We start from the raw sequence: 26,024 nt of genomic DNA, 5'->3' as shown, positions 1-26,024 counted from the left end.
GCTTGGATGTGCAGCCAGATTTGGGAAGCAGTACTATGAAAACACAGAGGGGTAGAAGTCAAGAAACTTGAGCTATGGAGTCCTAGGTCCAGAATAGACTTGCTATGTGACTTCTCTGGGACTCCTCTGAGGGTTAAGGGAGATAAAGAGTATGAAGTGCTTTGTCCCGTGTAGAGTCCCCTGCACATCTAAGGGGTGATTGTTAGGATATCAGCAGGTACTCTCTGTGTTTGAGACCACCACATCAGTCAAAGTTTCTTTACCTGCTCAGCCTTTCCCCTGCTCTTCCCCCAACCCTGGCAGGAGAGCATAGGACTTGGCCCATGTGATCTGAAATCCTTTCCAACTGTAGTTTTTTAAACTGTTTTGTTTTCTGTTTTGCAGACACCAGGTTACTATATGTTCATGTGGCTTCTCATGGATAGTGTTTCTGCGGTTCTCATTTTTGCCATATTTTATTTTCATTGGTAAGCATATAGTTGCTATTTTAAATGAATTTTTCCCAAGATAAAAGTGTAAGTAGTTCTTATGTAAAGTTCAGAAAAAAACACTTAGACTCTTCCTGTAATTCCACGTGGCAGGCTCTCAGGAAGACAGTGTTTGTAATTTGAACCTGTCATTTCTTCTCATGCTGCCTGTAGCTCCTCACACCCTTTCTGCCACCTCAACACAGGACAATATTCTAAGGATATGGACTCTCACTGAAGCCTAGTCAAATCCTGTTACTACAGATTCATTATAGACCAGTTAGAAAAGGACAAGGGTTGAAGGTTGTACAGAACAAGTGCCTCAACTCCCACCTTCCGTGAAACAAAGCAAGTTCACAAACTGGGAAGCCCGGGTTGTAGCCCTGGTTATGGTCCTCAGTTGCTGGGTGAACTGCTTCTTTCTAGGCTATAGTCTTATTATCTGTCCAAGATGACATTTGAGAATCCTTGCAGGGCAAATGCTATAGGATTGCAAGATTCAAGGTGGGAAAGGGAACATCCAGGTAGCAGAATTTTAGCTAGAGGAGTCCATAGTTGTTTGACCTCATCATGCCCATCATTTCTTCATTTGTGAGTTATCCTTTAAAGAAGAAAGTATAAACCCTGTACCTAAGTGAGAATTTGGATAATGTTTCTTTTCTGCCTATTGCCTTGGATTATTGTCTTTTTTGGAAGAGGCCCGTGAGACTCATGGGTGGTCTGTTTCCTTCTAGGTGGAGAGAGAGCAAAAAAGAAATGTTCAATAACAGCATTCACACAGGTAAAGTCAGAGGCTTAGCCTTCTCCTGTCTCTTCATCCTTACCCGTTGCCTCCAGGATGTGGGGCCTGCTTTTCATGTCTCTGACAAGAACTGAGAGAGTCTGTGGAAGGTGGGAGGTGGGGATCAGGGATAAGTTGGGAAATATAGGCTGGAAAGCCCTTGACATCAGGCTTCATTTTGGACTTTATCCTTTGGCAGTGAGGCCTCTTGGAAGATTTTGAGCATGGGTGTTTATTTGTTCACTTGTTCATATATTAATTCATCACACAGTTATTGAGTACCCCCTTTGTGCCAGGCATTCTGAGAAGGGCTGAAGATAACTGAAAGCTGTCTATGGAGGTGGCCCAAGGGAAGGGAGGGCTGACACCCAAAGAACAGTGAGGAAGGAAGCAAAAGTAGAGCGGTTGACACCATTGGTCCAGGCACCAAGGTCCAGCTACCATAGTATCTGCCATGCCGGTGAGAGATGAATGTGTTTTATGGGCCTTCAGTTGTGGGTGATGTATGAGGGAGAAAACTGCAGAGATCCTGAAATGCTGGACTAGAGTCTAGGCTCTGCATATAAGTAATCAAGAGATGGCAAATGAGCTTTGAACAAGGGAGCAATATGCTCAGATTTCTGTGTAAAGGGATAGAATAACAGAATAACTCTTATTTAGAAGAATAACTCAGGGACTGAGGAAGTGAGATAGGCCCAGTAAGGGGAAGGGAAGCTAGATTTTATTTTTCAGGAGGTTGTGGGGATAATAACACAGTGAGTAACTGGTTGGAAAGCCAGTGCAATGTCAAAGGAGAAGCCGATTGGAGGCAAAGGACTGTGCGATACACAATACAGTTTTCTTCCACAGTTCCTGGAGCCTTAGGTAAAGTTGGTACAGTCACAGAATCATGAATTAATTTAATTTCTCGTGGATAGTGGTGAAGATCCTGAAACACCGTACACCAGCTGGCAGAGGGTTGAACTGATAGAATACTTTAAGAGTTGCAGGAATGGATCCACAGGGACCATGAAAAAATAAGTTCAGAAACCTGAATAAATTAAGTGGAGGGCAATCGTCTTTAATACTGTGAAACTGAAGGATCAAACTAAGTTCACCCAAATCTCTTAGATCTCAGAAAGATCTTAAGTAATTTTTGAGTTATATGGATTTTAAGATCACTCTGCTGACTGGTAATAAGTCTGAAGGCTTTATTCTAGCTACCTTATGATTTTCAGTAGTTGTATTAGTAAACTGGGACTGCTATAACTAAATACCACAATTTGGATGGCTTACACAACAGAAATTTATATTCTCAGTTCTAGAGCCTAAAAGGCCAAGATCAATGTGTGAGCAGGTTTGGTTTCTTCTGAGGCCTCTCTCCTTGGCTTGCAGGTAGCCATCTTCCTGCTGTGTCCTCATACAGCCTTATCTCTGTGCGCACACATACACTCAGTGCCTTTCTGTGTCCACATTTTCTTTTCTCCAATCATATTGGATTAGGCCTGATTTTAATCCCTTCTTTAAAGGCCCTATTTCCAAATATAGTCCAGTTCTGAGGTGCTGGGATTTGGGGCTTCCACGTGTGAACTTGAGGGGCCCAAAATGTAGCCCAAAACAGTAATAGAGCCAGGAATTGGAAAAAACAACAACAACAATACATGAAAATGATAATGAAAGTATGGATGGGAGAGAAAGTTTTGAAGGAAAATTCAAAGAATGTGTATGTATGAATGAAGGAAAAATTACTTAGTTAAATTGACCCCAACTCCCTACCATATTGAAATGATGATAAGAAAATAAGGTGAATAAAAAATTCAGAATTTTTCTTGTTTTTTTTTTTTTTTTTAAGTTTTTAGTTGTCTGTTACAGAAACCAATTTTGCCTGATCTAAGCAGAAAAAAAATGTATTGAAAGGCTGTTTGGGTGCCTCCAAGAGATACCTAGAAGGTACAGGACCAAGTTTAGAATCAGGGAAGGTACAGGGAAGACTGAAGCAAAAACCACAGCCCAGATCCACTGGGGCTGAAGAGAATAGAACCCCAGACACTAAGTACAGTATCACATCTTGCACCACAACAACTTCCAGGATGGGCATGTACTGGTGCAACTGCTGCTGCCACCATAAGGCATTCATCTTTCTAGCTTTAGGATGTATTTTTCAACACTGTAAAGAAGTCAGTCCTTTGTCTTCTGCCTCATATAGTTTCTTATGAAAGGTCTTACCAAAAAAAAAAAAAAAGTCTTCCTTTTTATCTTTGTTCCTCTACTTGTAATATGTCCTTTTTCTTTAGCTGCTTTTTAAGATTGTTCTTTTTATTACTGGTTTTCAATAATTTGATTATGGTTTACTTTGTTGTATATGAGTATGTGTGTGTCTATCTATCCTGCTTGGGGTTCGCTGAACTTTTAGATCAGTCAGTATAATTTTCATCAAATTGATACATTTTCAGTCTTCATTTTTTCAAATATTTTCTTGCTCCTACCCTCTTCTGGGGTTCCCAATTACATAGATATGAGAAAGTTTGATATTATCCCATTGGTTGCTGAGACTCTGTTTGTTGTTATTTGTAGCCTATTAATTTCTCTGCTTCCTCTTGAGTAGATTCTATTTCTGTATATATTAGTTTTTTATTGCTGTGTAACAAATTGCTGCAAACCTAGCAGCTTAAAATAATACAAATTTATCATCTCACAGTTTCTGTGGGCCATGGGTTCAGGCATGGATTAATAGGGTCCTCTACTTAAGAGTCTCCCAGGCTAAAATCAAGGTATCAGCCTAGACCACAATCTCATCTGAGACTAGTTGTTGGAAGAATTTAATTCCTTACTCAATTGTAAGTGGTAGAACTGAAGTTGTTTCTGTTTCCTTGATGACTGTTGGCAGGGTTTGCTCTGAGTTCCTGGAGTCCACCTTCAGGTTGCACCCATATGGCCCTCTGACAACATGGCAGCTTACTTATTCAAAATCAGCAGGACAATATCTTATAGCAGATAGATTCAGGAAAAAGAGACCAAAGGAAGTAAAATAACAGACAAAACAAACAGAAAACAAGTTGACACATGATAGTCTTAAATCCAACCATTTATTAATTACATAAAATATAAATGGAGCAGATACATCAAAGTAGAGATTGTCAGACTGGATAGAAAAAAGCAGGACCTAACCATATGTTGTCTACAAAATAAATATTTAAGGGGCGCCTGGGTGACTCAGTTAAGCGTCTAACTTTGGCTCAGGTCATGATCTCACCATCAGTGAGTTTAAGCTCCACGTCAGGTTCTGTGCTGACAGCTCGGAGCCTGAAGCCTGCTTCAAATTCTGTGTCTCCCTCTCTCTCTGCCCCTCCGCTGCTCCTGCTTTGTCTCTCTCAAAATAAAATAAAAACATAAAAGTTTTTTTAAAAGAAATATTTAAATAGACAACAAAAGATTAAAAATGAAAGAATGGGAAAATGATATGGCATGGAAAAACAGTAAGCATGAGATATAACATCTGAAAAAAATAGACTTCAAAACATGGAGCATTACTGGAAGCAAAGACTTCATAACTGATGAAAAGGTCAGTATAGCAAGAAGGCATTATAATTAGAGCTCTGTATAAACTTCATACATGAAACAAAAACTGAAAGAGAGAAATAATGCTTGGGCATTTTAACATTCCTCTCTCAGTCCCTGCAAGAACAATGAAACACAAAAAATAAAATCAGAAAGGTTATTGAAGTCTGGACAACATTTACAGCCACATGGACCTAACTGACATAAAACATTATACACAACAACTGCAGACTATATAATATTTTCAAATGTACATGGCATATTGCCAAAATAGACGACATGACAGGCCATAAAACAAGTCTCAATACATAAATTTAAGAAGACTGAAATCTTAAAGTATGCTCTGTGACCATAACAAAATTAAATTAGAAATGAGCTTTAATATGGGAGTGCAAGCTGGTGTAGCCACTCTGGAAAGCAGTATAGAGGTTCCTCAAAAAACTAAAAATAGACTACCCTACGACCCAGAAATTGCACTACTAGGCATCTATCCACAGGATACAGGTGTGCTGTTTCGAAGGGACACATGCACCCCCATGTTTATAGCAGCACTATCAACAATAGCCAAAGTATGGAAAGAGCCCAAATGTCCATCGATGGATGAATGGCTAAAGAAGAAATGGTGTATCTATACAATGGAGTATTACTCAGCAATCAAAAAGAATGAAATCTTGCCATTTGCAGCTACGTGGATGGAACCGGAGGGTATTGTGCTAAGTGAAATTAGAGTAAGACAAAAATCATATGACTTCACTCCTATGAGGACTTTAAGAGACAAAACAGATGAACATAAGGGAAGGGAAATAAAAATAATATAAAAACAGGGAGAGGGACAAAACAGAAGAGACTCATAAATATGGAGAACAAACTGAGGGTTACGGGAGGGGTTGTGGGAGGAGGGATTGGCTAAATGGGTAAGAGGCACTAAGGAATCTACTCCTGAAATCATTGTTGCACTATATGCTAACTAATTTGGATGTAAATTTTAAAAAATTAAATTAAAAAAAGAAATGAGCTTTAATAAAATACTAGGTAAGTCTCTAAATGTTGGAAATTAATGTATTTCTAAACATCAAGTTGATTTATCAAGGGATAAATCACAAGAGAAATAAGAAAATATTTCAAAAGGTAATGCATATACAATAGTGAAATTTGTGGGGTAAAACTAAAGCAGGACTTGGAAATTTGTAACTTTAAATTTTAGAATGAAGAAGGCTTAATATTGATAAGTTTTCTACCTCAAGAATCTAGAAAAAGAAGAATAAATTTTTCCCCAAGTAAAAGGAAGGAAAGAATAAAGATAGCAGGAATCAATGAAATAGAAGATACCACAAAAATAGAGAAAATGAAAAAAAGTAAAAGTTAATTTTTTATTTTTTATTAAATATATGAAATTTATTGTCAAATTGGTTTCCATACAACACCCAGTGCTCATCCCAAAAGGTGCCCTCTTCAATACCCATCACCCACCCTCTCCTCCCTCCCACCCCCCATCAGCCCTCAGTTTGTTCTCAGTTTTTAAGAGTCTCTTATGCTTTGGCTCTCTCCCACTCTAACCTCCTTTTTTTTTTTTTTCCTTCCCCTCCCCCATGGGTTCCTGTTAAGTTTCTCAGGATCCACATAAGAGTGAAAACATACGGTATCTGTCTTTCTCTGTATGGCTTATTTCACTTAGCATAACACTCTCCAGTTCCGTCCACTTTGCTACAAAGGGCCATATTTCGTTCTTTCTCATTGCCCTGTAGTACTCCATTGTGTATATAAACCACAATTTCTTTATCCATTCATCAGTTGATGGACATTTAGGCTCTTTCCATAATTTGGCTATTGTTGAGAGTGCTGCTATAAACATTGGGGTACAAGTGCCCCTATGCATCAATACTCCTGTATCCCTTGGGTAAATTCCTAGCAGTGCTACTGCTGGGTCATAGGGTAGGTCTATTTTTAATTTTTTGAGGAACCTCCACACTGCTTTCCAGAGCAGCTGCACCAATTTGCATTCCCACCAACAGTGCAAGAGGGTTCCCGTTTCTCCACATTCTCTCCAGCATCTATAGTCTCCTGATTTGTTCATTTTGGCCACTCTGACTGGCGTGAGGTGATATCTGAGTGTGGTTTTGATCTGTATTTCCCTGATAAGGAGCGACGTTGAACATCTTTTCATGTGCCTGTTGGCCATCCGGATGTCTTCTTTAGAGAAGTGTCTATTCATGTTTTCTGCCCATTTCTTCACTGGGTTATTTGTTTTTCGGGTGTGGAGTTTGGTGAGCTCTTTATAGATTTTGGATACTAGCCCTTTGTCCGATATGTCATTTGCAAATATCTTTTCCCATTCCGTTGGTTGCCTTTTAGTTTTGTTGATTGTTTCCTTTGCTGTGCAGAAGCTTTTTATCTTCGTGAGGTCCCAATAGTTCATTTTTGCTTTTAATTCCCTTGCCTTTGGGGATGTGTCAAGTAAGAAATTGCTACAGCTGAGGTCAGAGAGGTCTTTTCCTGCTTTCTACTCTAGGGTTTTGATGGTTTCCTGTCTCACATTCAGGTCCTTTATCCATTTTGAGTTTATTTTTGTGAATGGTGTAAGAAAGTGGTCTTGTTTCCTTCTTTTGCATGTTGCTATCCAGTTCTCCCAGCACCATTTGTTAAAGAGACTGTCTTTTTTCCATTGGATGTTCTTTCCTGCTTTGTCAAAGATGAGTTGGCCATACGTTTGTGGGTCTAGTTCTGGGGTTTCTATTCTATTCCATTGGTTTATGTGTCTGTTTTTATGCCAATACCATGCTGTCTTGATGATTACAGCTTTGTAGTAGAGGCTAAAGTCTGGGATTGTGATGCCTCCTGCTTTGGTCTTCTTCAAAATTACTTTGGCTATTCGGGGCCTTTTGTGGTTCCATATGAATTTTAAGATTCCTTGTTCTAGCTTTGAGAAGAATGCTGGTGCAATTTTGATTGGGATTGCATTGAATGTGTAGATAGCTTTGGGTGGTATTGACATTTTGACAATATTTATTCTTCCAACCCATGAGCGTGGAATGTTTTTCCATTTCTTTGTATCTTCTTCAATTTCCTTCATAAGCTTTCTATAGTTTTCAGCTTACAGATCTTTCTCATCTTAGGTTAGATTTATTCCTAGGTATTTTATGCTTCTTGGTGCAATTGTGAATGGGATCAGTTTCTTTATTTGTCTTTCTGTTGCTTCATTATTAGTGTATGAGAATGCAACTGATTTCTGTACATTGATTTTGTATCCTGCAACTTTGCTGAATTCATGTATCAGTTCTAGCAGACTTTTGGTGGAGTCTATCGGATTTTCCATGTATAATATGTCATCTGCAAAAAGTGAAAGCTTAACTTCATCTTTGCCAGTTTTGGTGCCTTTGATTTCCTTTTGTTGTCTGCTGATGCTGGAACTTCCAACACTATGTTAACAGCAGTGAGAGTGGACATCCCTGTCGTGTTCCTGATCTCAGGCGAAAAGCTCTCAGTTTTTCCCCATTGAGGATGATGTTACCTGTGGGCTTTTCATAAATGGCTTTTATGATGTTTAAGTATGTTCTTCTATCCCGACTTTCTCGAGGGTTTTTATTAAGAAAGGATGCTGAATTTTGTCAAATGCTTTTTCTGCATCGATTGACAGAATCATATAGTTCTTATCTTTCCTTTTATTAATGTGATGTATCACCTTGATTGATTTGCGAATGTTGAACCAGCCCTATATCCTAGGAATGAATCCCACTTGATCATGGTGAATAATTCTTTTTATATGCTGTTGAATTCGATTTGCTAGTATCTTATTGAGAATTTTTGCATCCATATTCATCAGGGATATTGGCCTATAGTTCTCTTTTTTTACTGGGTCTCTGTCTGGTTTAGGAATCAAAGTAATACTGGCTTCATAGAATGAGTCTGGAAGTTTTCCTTCCCTTTCTATTTTTTGGAATAGCTTGAGAAGGATAGGTATTATCTCTGTGTTAAACGTCTGGCAGAACTCCCCTGGGAAGCCATCTGGTCCTGGACTCTTATTTGTTGGGAGATTTTTGATGGCTGATTCAATTTCTTCGCTGGTTATGGGTCTGTTCAAGCTTTCTATATCCTCCTGATTGAGTTTTGGAAGTGTGTGGGTGTTTACAAATTTGTCCATTTCTTTCAGGTTGTTCAGTTTGTTGGCATATAGTTTTTCATAGTATTCCCTGATACTTGCTTGTATTTCTGAGGGATTGGTTGTAATAATTCCATTTTCAGTCATGATTTTATCTATTTGGGTCATCTCCCTTTTCTTTTTGAGAAGCATGGCTAGAGGTTTATCAGTTTTGTTTATCTTTTCAAAAAACCAACTCTTGGTTTCATTGATCTGCTCTACAGTTTTTTTAGATTCTATATTGTTTATTTCTGCTCTGATCTTTCTTATTTCTCTTCTTCTGCTGGGTTTAAGCTGCCTTTGCTGTTCTGCTTCTATTTCCTTTAGGTGTTCTGTTAGATTTTGTATTTGGGATTTTTCTTGTTTTGAGATAGGCCTGGATTGCAATGTATTTTCTTCTCAGGACTGCCTTCGCTGCATCCCAAAGCGTTTGAATTGTTGTATTTTCATTTTCGTTTGTTTCCATATATTTTTTAATTTCTTCTCTAATTGCCTGGTTGATCCATTCATTCTTTAGTAGGGTGTTCTTTAACCTCCATGCTTTTGGAGGTTTTCCAGACTTTTTCCTGTGGTTGATTACAAGTTTCATAGCATTGTGGTCTGAAAGTGTGCATGGTATGATCTCAGTTCTTTCATACTTATAAAGGGCTGTTTTGTGACCCAGTATGTGATCTATCTTGGAGAATGTTCCATGTGCACTTGAGAAGAAAGTATATTCTTTTGCTTTGGGATGCAGAGTTCTAAATATATCTGTCAAATCCATCTGATCCAATGTATCATTCAGGGCCCTTGTTTCTTTATTGACCGTGTGTCTAGATGATCTATCCATTGCTGTGAGTGGGGTGTTAAAGTCCCTCGCAATTACCACATTCTTATCAATAAGGTTGCTTATGTTTGTGATTACTTGTTTTATATATTTGGGGGTTCCCGTATTCGGCGCATAGACATTTATAATTGTTAGCTCTTCCTGATGGATAGACCCTGTAATTATTATATAACGTCCTTCTTCATCTCTTGTTACAGCCTTTAGTTTAAAGTCTAGTTTGTCTGATACAAGTATGGCTACTCCAGCTCTCTTTTGACTTCCAGTAGCATGATAAATAGTTCTCCATCCCCTCACTCTCAATCTAAAGGTGTCCTCAGGTCTAAAATGAGTCTCTTGTAGACAGCAAATAGATGGGTCTTGTTTTTTTTTATCCATTCTGATACCCTATGTCTTTTGGTTGGCGCACTTAGTCCATTTACATTCAGTGTTATTATAGAAAGATATGAGTTTAGAGTCATTGTGATGTCTGTAGGTTTCATGCTTGTAGCGATGTCTCTGGTACTTTGTCTCACAGTATTTCCCCTTAGGATCTCTTGTAGGGCTGGTTTAGTGGTGACGAATTCCTTCAGTTTTTGTTTGTTTGGGAAGACCTTTATCTCTCCCTCTATTCTAAATGACAGATTTGCTGATAAAGGATTCTCGGCTGCATAATTTTTCTGTTCATCACATTGAAGATTTCCTGCCATTCCTTTCTTGCCTGCCAAGTTTCAGTAGAGAGATCCGTCACGAGTCTTATCGGTCTCCCTTTATATGTTAAAACATTTATCCCTAGCTGCTTTCAGAATTTTCTCTTTATCCTTGTATTTTGCCAGTTTCACTATGATATGTCGTGCAGAAGATTGATTCAAGTTACGTCTGAAGGGAGTTCTCTCTGCCTCTTGGATTTCATTGCCTTTTCCCTTCCCCAGATCAGGGAAATTCTCAGCTATTATTTCTTCAAGTACACCTTCAGCACCTTTCCCTCTCTCTTCCTCCTCTGCAATACCAATTATGCGTAGATTATTTCTCTTTAGTGCATCACTTAGTTCTCTAATTTTCCCCTCATACTCCTGGATTTTTTTATCTCTCTTTTTCTCAGCTTCCTCCTTTTCCATAATTTTATCTTCTAGTTTACCTATTCTTTTCTGCCTCTTCAATCCGAGCTGTCTCCATTTTATTTTGGAGCTGGTCGTCTCCATTTTATTTTGCAGCTCATTTATAGCCTTTTTTAGCTCCTCCTGGCTGTTCTTTAGTCCCTTGATCTCTGTAGCAATAGATTCTCTGCTGTCCTCTATACTGTTTTCAAGCCCAGCGATTAATTTTATGACTATCATTCTAAATTCACTTTATGTTATATTGTTTAAATCCTTTTTGATCAGTTCGTTAGTTGTTGTTATTTCCTGGAGATTCTTTTGAGGGGAATTCTTCTGTTTCGTCATTTTGGATAGTCCCTGGAGTGGTGCAGACCTGCAGGGCACTTCCCCTCTGCTGTCTTGAATAACTTGCGTTGGTGGGCAGGGCCGCAGTCAGACCTGATGCCTGCCCCCAGCCCGCCTCTGGGGCCACAGTCAGACTGGTGTGTATCTTCTCTTCCCCTCTCCTAAGAGCGGAATTCACTGGGGTGGCATGGCCCGACTGGGCTACTTGCACACTGCCAGGCTTCTGGTGCTGGGGATCTGGCGTATTAGCTGGGGTGGATCAGCAAGGTGCACAGGGGCGAGAGGGGCAGGCTCAGCTCGCTTTTCCTTTGGTGATCCACTTCGGGAGGGGCCCTGTGGCAGCGGGAGGGAGTCAGACCTGCCGCCGGAGGGATGGATCCGCAGAAGCACAGCGTTGGGTGTTTGCATGGTGCAAGCAAGTTCCCTGGCAGGAACTGGTTCCCTTTGGGATTTTGGCTGGGGGATGGGCGAGGGAGATGGCGCTGGCAAGTGCCTTTGTTCCCCGCCAAGCTTCACTCTGTCGTCCAGGGCCCAACAACTCTCCCTCCCGTTGTCCTCCAGCCCTCCGCTCTCTGAGCAGAGCTGTTAGCTTATAACCTTCCAGATGTTAAGTCCCGCTTGCTGTCCGAACACACTCCGTCCAGCCCCTCCGCTTTTGCAAGCCAGACTCGGGGCCTCTGCTTGGCTGGCGGGCTGCCCCTCCGCCCCGGCTCCCTCCCGCCAGTCCGTGTAGCGCGCACCGCCTCTCCACCTTTCCTACCCTCTTCCGTGGGCCTCTCGTCTGCGCTTGGCTCCGGAGAATCCGTTCTGAGTAAAAGTTAATTTTTTGAAAAGATTAACAAAATTGATAAACTCTGAGCAAGATGAGAAAGGGAGGGAAAGGAAGAGAGAGAGATTGATTGCTGATATGATGAATGAAAAATGGATTATCTGTCCATATCCTAGACATAAAAAGGAAAATTAGGAACATTTTTATGCCACTAAAATTTACAACTTAAGTAAACTAGAGAAATCCCTTGAAATAAACAGCTTACCAGAACTAAAAGAAGAAGAAATAACAATTTTTAATAACTCACCTTCAGAATCAACTGCATATCCCAAAAACCTCACCAAAAGGAAACGTCTAGGCCCAGAGAATTTTCACTGGTTAATCAAATATTAAATAATGCTAATTTTATACCAACTCAGAAAAAAAGGAAGAGGAACACTACCTAGCAGATTTTTGAGGCCAACAATACCCTCCTATAAAAACTGACAAAGATATTACAATAACTAAATTTATACACCAATATCATTATGAACTTAGACCTAAAAATTCTTAGCAAAATGTTAGCAAATTGAATACATCAGTATATAAAAAGGATAATATGTCATAAGTAGGGTTTATCCCAGTAGTACAAGATGAATATATCATTTGAAAATTAATATAATCGACTGAATTAATAAAGTAGAAATAGTATATTTGACAGAAGTAAGCACCCATTTATGATAAAAAAAAAAAAGCTCTGGGAAAACTAGTAGAATTAAACTTCCTCAATCTGATGGAAAACATTTATAGGAAACCTACAGTCAATATCATTTTTAACGGTGAAACAATGAATGTTTTTCCCCTAAGATCAGAAACAAGGCAAGGGTATCTGCTCTCACCACTGCTGCTCAGCATTGTGGAAATCCTAACTAGTTTGGTAAGATAAATAACAGGCATAAAGGAAGAAATAAAAAAAACTCCTCATTTGCAGATTAATTACATAAAAATTCTAGACTTCCCAGGACAGTGGAGTAGGAGAACCCTAAAGTCACCTCGTCCCATGGACACAACCAGTTAACACTCATGCCAGTGTAAATAATCCAGAAAATGTCTCAAAGACTGCCAGAACAAACTTCACAACTAAATATAGAGAAGAGGGTAGGAAGGGCAAAGATATAGTGTGATTTAGATGGGTTTAACCACCAGAAAGAGGGAGCTATGGGTGTGGAGAGGGGAGAAAAAACAGACTATCACACCCAGAAGTCTGGACAGGGAAGATGAATCCCATAACATTTGGTGTTGAAAACCAGAGGGGCTGAATTTCATGAGTTCTTCTAACCAGTGAGACTTAAAGCCTGGAACTTTAAAAATCAGCAGGCTTGGCTCTAGGAGAGCCAAGAGGGCAATAGGAAACTGAGTCCCCACCCTTAAAGAGACAGCACAACACACAGCCCACAGGGATACAGCATAGAAGCAGCAGTTTGAAAAACACTGGGGGCATAGAGGGAGTGTTATTTACTAATCTCAGAGTTCACTGAGGGACTTCTCCAGTAACAAAGGAGCTGGCAGGCATTGTCTCCCTCCCTTGCCCCACCTAGCATAAACACATGGCCACCTGTGCGAACCAATGTGGCACCAGCATTCACTAGCTAATTTGCTTATACTACACCCCATCCCCTCAAGCCAGGCTTGCCTCAGTCCTGGTGTTGCTGTTCCCCTCCCCCAGAAGACCAGCACAAATCTTGCCAACACATCTTCCAACTGTACACTTTGTAGGACCTACATCCAGTGGAGGCTGGTGATCTCCCATGGGTGATTGTCACACCTTATTAAAACTGGGCCCCCAGCCCACATGTGCTTTGTGAAGCTGACTGGGTTCTGTTTCTGTGATGGCTATGCTTGCCCTGTGGAAGAGGACTAGCACCACCTTGTTAAATTGTGTACCCTACCCACTACTTTCAAGAGCAAGAGACATAGCTGACTTACCTAACACAGAAAAACAGACAAAACTTGACTATATATATATATAGTCTTGACTATATATATATATATATATATATATATATATATATATATATATATAGTGATATATATATATAGTGATATATATACAGTGATATATATATAAATATATATATATTTATATATAGTCAAGTTTTATATATATATATATATATATATATATATATATATATATATATACACACACACACATTAAAGACAAAAAGAAAAAGAAAAACAGACACAGAAAGTTAGACAAAAATGAGACTGAGGAATATGTCCCAAATAAAAGAGTGGGACAAAATCACAGCAAGAGACTTAAGGGAAATGGAGATAAATAATATGCCTGATAGAGAACTTAAAGTAATGATCATAAAGATACTCAATGGACTTGAGAAAAGAGTAGAGGACATCAGTGAGACCCTTAAAGAGATTTAAAAAAAAGAACCAATCAGAAATAACACAATAATTGAAATTTAAAATAAACTATGGGGCACCTGGTTGGCTCGGTCAGTTAAGCGTCTGACTTTGGCTCAGGTCATTATCTTACAGTTCATGGGTTTGAGGCCCACGTCAGGCTCTGTGCTGACAGCTTGGAACCTGGAGCCTGCTTCAGATTCTGTGTCTCCCTCTCTGTGCCTCCCCTGCTCATGCTCTGTCTCTCAAAAATAAATTAACATTTAAAAAAAAAGTAAACTAGATGAAATAGATAGTAGGCTAGAAGCAGCAGAAGAATGGATCAGTGACCTAGAAGATAGTGTAATGGAAAGTAATCAAGCTGAACAGGTAAGAGAAAAATATTATGCAAAATGAGAATAGACTTAGGGAACTCAGTGACTCCATCAAGTGCAATAACATTTGCAATGTAGGGATCTCAAAAGAAGAAGAGAAAAGGGGGCAGAAAATTTATTTGGAGAAACAATAGCTGAAAACTTTGTGAATTTGGGAAAGAAAACATATTCAAATCCAGGAGGCACAGAGATCCTGCAGCAAAAATCAACCCAAGGAGGTCCATAAGACACATAGTAATTAAAATGTCAAAAGACAGTGATAAAGAATTTTAAAAGCAGTGATAAAGAATTTTAAAAGCAAGAGAAAAGAAAACAGCTACATAGAAGGAAAGCCCCTTAAGGCTATCAGTGGATTTTTCACCAGAAACTCTGCAGGTCAGAAGGGAGTGGTATAATACATTCAAAGTGCTGAAATGGAAAAATCTGTAGCCAAGGATACTGTATCCAGCAAGGCTATCATTCAGAATAGAAGGAGAGATAATGAGTTTCCCAGACAGACAAAAGTTAAAGAAGTTCATGACCACTAAGCCAGCCCTACAAGAAATGTTAAAGGGGACTCTTTGAGTGGAAAGGAAATGGCCATTAGTAAGAGTTAATAGGAAGCACAAAAGCAGTAAAAATAAGTATGTATGTAAAAATCAGTCAAGAGGCTCACAAAATGAAAGGATGTGAAGTATTATACCATATACCTAAAACATGGGGAGGAGAGGAGTAAAGAATGGGTCAAACTTAAGTGACCATCAACTTAAGCAGAAGATATTATATACAAACCTAATGGGAACAACAAATGAAAAACAAGTAATAGGCAAAAAATAAAAACGAAAGAAATCTAGGTATATCTCTAAAGAAAGCCAACTTATGGTGAGAGAAGAGGGCAAATGAAGAAACAAACAGAGAAGATCCACAAAAACATATAACAAATAACAAAATGGCAATAAATACGTTCCTGTCAATAATTATGTAGTCTGTAAATGGACTAATTGCTCCAATCAAAAGACATAGTTTGTTGGAATAGATAGAATAAGAAAAAGACCCATCTATATGCTGACTACAAGAGACTCACTTCAGACCTAAAGACACATGCAGATTGAAAGTTAGGAGATGGACATATGTGGAATTTGAGAAACTCAACATAAGGGAAAGGAAGGAAAAATAAGATTTAAAAAACCAGAGAGGAAAGCAAACCATAAGAGTTTCTTAAAAATGGAGAACAAACTGAGGGTTGTTAGAGGAGGTTGGTGGGTGGGTGGGTGGGGAGCGGGTTAAATGGGTGATGGGCATTAAGGAGGGCACTTTCAGAATGAGCATTGGATATCATATGTAAGAGATGAAGCACTGGGTCCTACTCCTGAAGCCAAGGCTACATTGTATGTTAACTAACTTGAAAATTTAAAAAAGGTGAGGAAATGGAAGAATATTTATCATGCAAATGGATATGAAAAGAAAGCCGAGGTAGCAATATTTATATCAATCAAAACTTTAAAACAAGGACTGTAACAAGAGACAAAGAAGGACACTATATAAACATTAAGGGGATAATACAACAAGAAAACATAATAATTGGAAATGTTTATGCATCCAACATGGAAGCATCCAAATATATAAACCAGTTAATAACAAATATAAAGGAACTAATCTATAGTAATACAATAATAGGGAACATTAACACCCGACTTACAACAATGGACAAGTCCTCTAAACGGAAAATCAGTAAGGAACAGTGGTTTTGAATGACACACTGGACCAGATGATTTAATAGATATATTCAGAACATTCATCCTAAAACAGAACACACATTCATTTCAAGTGCACATGGAACATTATCCAGAATAGATCACATATTAAGTCATAAAACAATTCTCAACAATTTAAAAAAGAAGTTATACCACACATCTTTTCTGACCACAACGTGATGAAACTAGAAAGCAACCACGAGAAAAAAAATCTGGAAAGAACACAAATAGGTGGAGGTTAAATAACATGCTAGTAAACAATGAATGGGTCAAGCAAGAAATCAAAGAGGAAATTAAAAAAAATACATGGAGACAAATGAAAATGGAAACACAACAATCCAAAATCTTTGGGATGCAGCAAAAGTGGTTCTAAGAAGTTTATAGCAATACAAGCCTACTACCTTAAGAAGCAAGAAAAATCTCCAGCAAACAACCTAACCTTACAGGAGCTAGAAGAACAACAAACAAACAATAAACAAACAACAAACAAAACCCAAAAACAGCAGAAGGAAGGAAATAATGAAGATTACAGCAGAAATTAATGATATAGAAACTGAAAAAACAATGGAACAGATCAATGAAGCCAGCTGTTTCTTCGAAAAGATCAAGAAAATTGATAAACCTCTAGCCAGACATATTTTAAAAAGAAAGAAAAAAAAGAGGACTCAAAATCAGAAATGAAAGAGAAATAACCAACACCATGGAAATATAAAGGACTGTAAGAGAATATTATAAAAAAGTACATTTCAAAAAAACCTGGACAACCTAGAAGAAATGGATAAATTCCTAGAAACAGATAACCCACCACAACCAAAGCAGGAAGAAATGGAAAATTCGAACAGACCAATTGCCAGCAATGAAATTGAATCAGTAACTTAAAAAACTCCCAACAAACAAAAAAATCCAGGACCAGACAGCTACACAGGTGAATTCTACCAAACATTTAAAGAAGACTTAATACCTAATCTTCTCAGACTATTCCAGAAAACATAAGAGAAAGGAAAACTTCCTAATTCTTTCTATGAGTCCAGCATTACCCTGATACCAAAACCAAATAAAGACACACATACATACATGCATGTGCGTGCACGCGCACACACACACACCTAAAAAAAAAAGAAAAAACTAAAAAAGAAAACTACAGGCCAATATCCCTGATGAACATAGATGTAAAAGCCTCAACAAAGTACTAGCAAACTGAATCCAAAATATATTTTTAAAAATTATTCACCACAATCAAGTGGGATTTATTTCTGAGTTGAAAGGGTGGTTCAATATTCACAAGTCAATCAGTGCGATACATCACATCAATAAAAGGATAACAACCATCTGATCCTTTCAATAGATGCAGAAAAAGCACATGACAAAGTACAACAGCAATTCATGTAAAAACTCTCAACAAAGTAGTTTTAGAGGGAACATACCTCAACATAATAAAGGCCACAGGTTTTGTGGAAAACCCACAACTAATATCATCCTTAATGGAGAAAAACTGAGAGCTTTCCCCCTTAGGTCAAGAACAAGACAAGTATGTCTACTGTCACCACTTTTATTCAACATTGTACTGGAAGCCCTAGCCATAGCAATAAGACTGCAAAAAGAAAGAAAAGGCATCCAAATCAGTAAGGAAGAAGTAAAACTTTCACTATTTTCAGATGACATGATACTATATAGAGAAAACCCAAAGAACTCCACCAAAAAACTGTTAGAACTGATAAACAAATTCAGTAAAGTCACAGGGTACAAAATCATTGTTGCATTCTACACACTAATGAAGCAGCAAAAAGAGAAATTAGGAAAACAATCCCATTTATAACTGCACCAAAAATAATAAGATACCTAGGAATAAACCTAACCAAAGAGGTGAAAGACCTGTGTTCTGAAGACTGTAACACTGATGAAAGAAATTGAAGGTGACACAAAGTAATGGTAAGACATTCCATGCTCATGAATTGCAAGAACAAATATTGTTAAAATGGGTATACTACCCAAAGCGATCTATACATTTAATACAATACTTATCAAAATACCGACAGCATTTTTCACAGAACTATAATAAGTGATTCTAGAATTTGTATGCAACCACAAAACACTGCAATTGGCCAAAGCAATCTTGAAAAGCAAAGCTGTAGGCATCATAATTCTGGACTTCAAGTTATATTTCAAAGCTGTAGTAATCAAAACAGTATGGTGCTGGCACCAGAAAAAAGGCACATAGATCAACATAACAGAAGAGAAAACACAGAAATAAAACCACAACTGTATGGTCAATTAATCTTTGATAAAAGAGGAAAGGCTATGCAATGAGAAAAAGATAGTCTCTTCAACAAATGGTGCTGGGAAAACAGGATAGGAACATGCAAAAGAATAAAACTGGGCCACTTTCTTACACCATACACAAAAATGAACTCAAAATGGATTCAGGATCTAAATGTGAGACCTGAAACTATAAAAATCCTAGAAGAGAAAACAGGCAGTAATTTCTCTGACATTGGTCATAGCAACATCTTTCTAGGTATGTCCCCTGAAGCAAGGGAAACAAAAGGAAAAATAAAAAGCTTCTGTACTTCGAAGGAAACAACTAACAAAACCAAAAGATAACCTACTGAATGGGAGAAGATAATTGCAAATGACATATTGGGTTGAGGGTTAGTATCCAAAGCATATAAAGAATTTATACAACTCAACGCCCAAAAATAAATAATCCAATTTTTAAATTGGCAGAAGACATGAACAAACATTTCTCCAAAGAAGACATCCAGATGGCAGACAGATAACATGAAAAGATGCTCAACATCACTTATCATCAGGGAAATGCAAATCAAAACCACAATGTGATATCACCTCACACCTGTCAGAATGGTTAAAATCAAAACACAAGAAACAGCAAGTGTTGGCAAAGATGTGGAGAAAGAGGAACCCTCATGCACTGTTGGTGAGAATGCAAACTGGTATAGCCACTGTGGAAGACAGAGTGGAGGTTCCTCAAAAAAGTAAAAATAGAACTACCCTATGATCCAGTAATTGACATACTGGGTATTTACCCCAAAAATACAAAAACACTAATTTGAAGGGATACATTCACCCCTATGTTTATCACAGCATTATTTACAACAGTCAAATTATGGAAGGAACACAGGTGTCCATCAATAGATAAACGGATAAGACACACACAAATAGTCTATTATTCATCCATAAAGATTAAATCTTGCCATTTGTAACAACACAGATGGATCTAGAGAGTATAGTGCTAAGTTAAGTAAGTCAGAGAAAGACAAATATCATATGGTTTCACTCGTGTGGAATTGAAGAAACAAAATGAACAAAGGGGGGGAAAAGAGACAAATAAAAAACAGACACCTAACTATAGGAAACAATCAGATGGTTATCAGAGGGGAGGCGGGTGGGAGGATGGGTGAAATAGGTAAAGGAGATTAAGAGTATATTTATCTTGAGCATTGAGTAATATATGGAATTGTTGAATCACTATATTATACATAACACTGTATGTTAACTATACTAGAATTAAAATTAAACAAAAAATCTAAGAAATCAACAAACAAACCTACTGGAATAAGTGAGTTAAACAGTGTCTCAGGATACAAGGTCAATATACAGAAAAATCAATTGTATGTCTATATATTAGCAATAAATAATTAGAAACTTAAAAATTTAAATAGCATCAATTGCAACACCAAAAAACCAAAATAGGAATAAATTTAAGGAAAACATTGCAAGCTGTCACAGAGAAGATATGGTTGGTCACCGAAAGCTATAGAAGTTTACTGAGAGAAGACACAAATGGACCAACATGCCACATTTATGAATTAGAAAACCTAATATCACAGATACTACTTGTCATGGAATTGACCTACAAATTCAATTAAAGTGCAATTAGAATCCCCTTCCTTCTGTAAAGCTGACAGAAAATGAAGCTCATGTGTGCGGTGGTTTCAAGATTGACATTACACTCAGGGCAAAAACAACTGAGATCTGGACTGACTTCTTTGGATTCTCATTATCTTCTAGATTTTGGCCCCACAGTTCCTCACCATATTGTAAAATCTTAAATGATTTTAAGGTGTTTTCTTGGGTTAATTATTATCCAGTTATTAATTTGTCTTTGGTAAGATTCAGTTTTCTAGCTCCATTACTAGAAGTAGTCTCCATCATTTATTTTTCTGTCAGATTAAAATTATTTTTTCAGAACTTACTTGTGTGACAGATGCTGCTGAGCACTGTGTATGTAGTGGCAAGCAAGACAAAGTCTCTGCCTTTAAAAAGCTCCCATCCTAATTGAGGATGTATTCATTTGTTTGTTCAAATTGATTTGGAAGCAGTGGTTGTGAAATGCATGAACTTTAAGCAGATGTGACTTCCTACCTTCTGAGAGCTTTCATGGTGACCTAAAATCTCATACAATAGACTTTTTTTTTTAATGTTTTTATTTATTTTTGAGACGTAGAGAGACAGAGCATGAGCAGAGAAGGGGCAGAGAGAGAGGGAGACACAGAATCTGAAGCAGGCTCCAGGCTCTGCGCTGTCAGCACAGAGCCCGACGCGGGGCTTGAACTCACACATTGGGAGATCATGACCTGAGCCGAAGTTGGACGCTTAACCGACTGAGCAACCCAGGCACCCCTACAATAGACTCTTAAACTCCAGTGCCATAATAAAATCCTTACAAAGTTTGGGGAAGGGAAAACTAAGGGGGGAAAGAACCTGAAATGGTACGTGAGGGGCCAACATTTTAAAGATGATAAAACTTCTCAACATGACCAGAAAAGATTAGAGAAGTGACATTTGAGGAATCTTTGTTTTTGTTGTTTCTATCCCACAGATCTTCGGAGTTTAAGCCTACAACAGAGGGAACATGGGAGTCAGGACTCTACAAATTTACCCAATAAGCCTTCCTTCCGAGTTTTGGGAAATCCTTGGGCTCTATCAGCCTTCTACCCAGCTTTAACCAAGAGCACAAAGAAACAGCCAGGTTCTTGCCATTTTTTAGTAGTCCCCAAGAAGAAATCCAGTGAACCAGAGCAAGTCAAGGAAACCATCAAACCACTGATGCCTAGCAAGGATGATGTTAGACAACCATCACCCACCGAGAAAACATTTGAACCCACGTGGGATGCTCCCAGAGAGGCTACCCTTGAAACTGCATTGCCTTCCCTAAAGGTGAATAAACCAACAATTTCTTCCTTAGAGATTGCTCAATCTAAAACAGAATCTGAAAAGACCTCCACCTTTGAATCCTCTCAACAATACTCTTTTTCAGTATTTTCTGCCATATCCAGCATGTTTTCCTATGAGCTGACCTCAAAGAAGAATTAGCCAATATTGCTTTCCTGTTCCTTTTCATCTCTGTTCCTAAGAGTGGTGATGGTGGGAAGTGGTCAAGAAAAGAGTGCAGAAGGGCCATTGAGGCTCTCAGGAAAACCCCTCTGGTCTAGTGCTTTCAATAAAGAATGCATCTCTAGGGGATAGGCAAGGGAAAAACTGTTGTGGTCTTGAAGCTGGAGTTAGTTGTTCTCTGATGTTAGAGAGTTTCTCATCCTAACCCTTCATAGTACTTCCTGCTAAAGGAATGACTGTGCACATCAGCATGGGAATAAAGGCAACTTCTCAGGAATGCAGAAGGTTACTGGTGTATTCTTTGGACCCCTCTGCTATCACTAACGCTGACAGAGACTAGGGGATGAGTGCAAAAGTGATGCCATCCTGAGTCAGAGAATGAGAAGTGGCATAGGTAAGGCCATGAGTTTGGGGAAAGATCATCTTACATGCATATTGTATGATCTAGTGTGCAGTGAGATACTTCCTAATAGCTTGTCCATGGCTGATTCCCCAGTGGGATGATGGGCATAATCCCATGCCCACCCAGTGGCCCTAGACCTTGAGTGAAAGTCAGAGCCACAGCAAGTGTTTGGGACCTATCAATCTGGAGGATCCCCAAAAAGGAAGAAATGCCTGGCATTTACCAAGTGAAAGAAGCACTGCAATGAGATAAAAATGGAATATTTTTAAATACCTCATCAAACCTAAGCACAAGCTCTAGAGCTTTATTCTCTTGACTCACACTAAGAATGGGATGTTGCCACTTCCCTCAGATAAAAGTCAATCTAGTGGATGAGTCAAGATAAATAGAACTATAATAAATAACTAAATATAATTATTTACAAATATAAATGCTTAAATAATTTTTCAAGGTAACAGTGAAAGAACTGTCACCAGGCATGATAGACAACATTAGTCTAACAAAACTTTAACACCAATCTTAAATTCTTTTTTCGTTCGTCCTTTAAAAAAATTGTGGTAAAATATACATGACAAAATTTATCATTGTAACTACTTTTAAGTGTACAGCCCAGTGGCATTAAGTACATTCATGTTGTGCAATCAACACTTCCATCCACCTCCAGAACTTTTTCATTTTGCAAAACAGAAACTCTGGATGGTTACTTAAACGTAAGATCTGAAACTATAAAATTACCAGAAGAAAACATAGGGAAAAACCTTCTTGACATTGATCTGAGGTATGATTTTTTGGACATGATAGTGAAGTGCAGGCAACAGAAGCAAAAATAAACAAGTGGGATTGTATCAAACTAAAAAGCTTCTGCATGGCAAAGGAAACAATCAACAGAGTGAAGAGGCAACCTACAGAGTGGGAGAAAATATTTGCCATCATATATCTAATAAAGGGTTAGTATCCAAAATATATAAGGAACTCCTACAATCCAATAGCAAATACATACATACATATGTAAAAATATACATACCTGAGTAAAAAATGGGAATGGGACCTGAATAGACGTTTCTCAAAAAAATACATGCAGATGGCCAACAGGTACACAAAAATGGAAATTCAGTCAAAGCCATGAAGAGAAATCCTCACACCTGGTAGAATGACTATTATCAATAAGACAAAAGATAACAAATGTTAGCATGGCAAGAAAAGAGAACTCTTGTACATTGTTGATGGGAATGTAAATTGTTACCACCACTATGGAAAGCCATAGAGAGGTACCTCAAAAAAATTAAAAATACAACTACTATAGTCCAGCAATCCCACTATTGGGTATATATCCAAAAGAAATGAAATCAGTACCATGAAGAGATAGCTGTACTTCCATGTTTATTGCAGCATTATTCACAATAGCCAATATATGAAAACAACCTAAATGTCTGTTGATGCATGAATAGGTAAAGAAAATGTGATACATGTATGTGTATATATATGTGTTTATACATGTAATGGAATTCTTTTCTTTCAGCTTTCTTTTGGTTTCCATTTGCATGGAATATCTTTTTCAATCTCTTCACTTTCAGTCTGTGTATCCTTAAAGTGAGTCTCTTGTAGGCAGCATATAGTTGGGTCTTGTTTTTTAATCCATTTAGCCACACTCTGTCTTTTGATTGGAGAACTTTGCCATTTACATTTAAAGTAATTATTGATAGGTGTGGGCTTATTGCCATTTTGTTAATTGTTTTCTGGATGTTTTGTAATTCTTCTGTTCCTTTTTCTCTTGCTCTCTCCCTTTGTGATTTGAAGATTTTCTGTAGTGGCATACTTAGACTCTTTTTATCTTTTGGGTATGTTCTATAAGTTTTTGCTTTGTGTTTACCATGAAGCTTACATAAAACATCTTATACCAGTTTATTTTAAGTCGATAACTTTAGTTTGAACACATTCTGAAGCTTTACGTTTTTACTCTCCCACCCCCACGTTTTATGTTTTTGATATCACAATTTACATCTTGTATCTTGTGTATCCATTAATAAATTATTGTAGTTATAGTTATTTTTATTACTTTTGTCTTTTAGCCTTCATACTGGATCTATAAGTAATTAACATACCACCATTACAGTAGATTCTTCTGAATTTATATATTTACCTTTACAATTGATATTTGTACCTTCATATATTTTCCTGTTATTAATTAACACCCTTTCATATCAGCTTAAAGAAGTCTCTTTAACATTTCCTTTAAGGCCAGTCTAGTGGTGCTACCTCTTTCAGGTGTTGATTGTCTAGTAAACACTTTGACTGTTTCTGAATTCTAAAGGCCAACTTTGCTGGGTAGAATATTCTTGGTGACACTTTTTTTCTTTTAGCACTTTGAATATATTGTTCCACTTTCTTTTGGCCTTGGCTGAAAAATCTGCATATAGTCTTGTGGGGGTTCTCTTATATGTAACAAGTTGTTTTCCTCTTGCGTTTCTCCTTGTCTTTAACTTTTGATAATTATAATGTGTCTTGGTGTGGGTCTCTTTGAATTCATCTTATGGAACTCTATAGGCTTCCTGGATCTGAATATCTGCTTCATTTCCCAGGTTAGAGAAGTTTTCAACCATTATTTCTCCAAAGAAATTTTCTATCTCTTTCTTTCTCTTTTCTCTTTCTGGAACCCCTGTAAAGTGCATATTGGTCCACTTGATGTTGTACAGTCCTTTAATCAATCTTCACTATGTTTTCATTCTTTTTACTCTTCTGATTGGATGAATTCCACTGCCCTGTCTTCAGGTTTGCTTGTCCTCTTTTAGCTTTATCTAATCTGCTATTGAACCCTTCTATTGAACTTTTCCAGCTCATTTATTGTATTATTCAGGTCTAATTTCTGTTTGGTATTTTCTTATATTCTCTACCCCTTTGTTGAAATTCTTGCTTTGTTCATGCATTGCTTTCCTGCCATTAGTGAGCATCTTTATTATGAGTATTTTAAACTCTTCATAAGGTAAATTACTTAACTCCTTTTCATTAAGGTCTTTTTCTGAGGTTTTATCTTTTTCTTTCATTTGGAACATATTCCTCTATTTTTCATTTTCCTTGACTCTCTGTGATGGTTTCTATGCCTTAGGTAAACAACTGCCTTTCTGAGTCTTGAAAAAGTGGTCTGGTGTAGGAGATGAACCTTATTATCCAACCCTGCCCTATCTCTTGGTTGTCTCTCAAACCTTTGTAATTGTCTAAGCAGGCCTATTTGTTCTTAGTGGCTCTGGTAGTTGAAGGTGTGCCAAGACCTTTCAGTGTCCCAAAGAGGGAGGGATCTCAGCACCTAGATGCAGGCTAATAAGAAGTCAGAACCTCAGCAGCTTCTAAAGTATGCAAATATACCTCTTTCAAGGGAAAACTGGGAAATGGATATTTCTCTCTTCTCTGCACTGAGTCCTAAGAATATAGCCAGTTATAAACTATTTTTTTTTTGTTTGCTACCATTTCATTAAACCTGTGAACACTAACCTCCTAGTTACTAGAGCCAGGCTCTCAAGGGATATGTCCTCCAGGTGGCACCCACAGAAGCCAGGTTACCAGATGTGTACACAAACTATTTTCTTGGAGACAACAGCAACCTGGGTCAGGGCAGAGGGAGAGCATGAAGATGGTGCCCATGGGCATTCCTGATCTCTGGAGAGGTTTGCAGCTCACCTCTAGCTGTAGGCTAAATCAGAAGCCTGCCTCTCAGGCTTCAGCTTTTAAGATAAGCAAATAGGCCTCCTTCACAGAAAGACTGGGTGTTTCTGTTTGACAACTCTGTGCTATGCCTTGGGGGATAGCCAGTTAAGAATTGTTTCTCTGTTATAGT

At 38.0% G+C, this 26,024-nt stretch overlaps 1 protein-coding gene across 4 annotated transcripts in view; it reads left to right on the top strand.

Annotated features, from left to right (window-relative positions):
* The window catches only part of GDPD4 (glycerophosphodiester phosphodiesterase domain containing 4), a 182,759-nt gene that overhangs the window by 138,496 nt on the left and 18,239 nt on the right, over nt 1-26,024 (top strand). For 3 of the 4 annotated variants that reach the window (XM_019449912.2, XM_019449914.2, XM_019449911.2), the window contains 3 exons: nt 385-467; nt 1,202-1,248; nt 21,278-22,069. In XM_019449912.2, coding sequence (XP_019305457.2) covers nt 385-467; nt 1,202-1,248; nt 21,278-21,771 — 624 coding nt within the window. In that variant the 3' untranslated portion in view covers nt 21,772-22,069. Of the gene's footprint in view, nt 1-384; nt 468-1,201; nt 1,249-21,277; nt 22,070-26,024 lie in introns of those variants that run through there. The other variant, XM_019449913.2, reaches the window with a different exon arrangement.

The sequence above is a fragment of the Panthera pardus genome, unplaced genomic scaffold, assembly GCF_024362965.1.
Source record: "Panthera pardus isolate Hobbes unplaced genomic scaffold, ASM2436296v1 HiC_scaffold_12, whole genome shotgun sequence".
Lineage (NCBI taxonomy): Eukaryota > Metazoa > Chordata > Mammalia > Carnivora > Felidae > Panthera > Panthera pardus.
The sequence above is the reverse complement of the archived record's forward strand: the minus strand, read 5'-3'. Positions and strand labels throughout refer to the sequence as shown.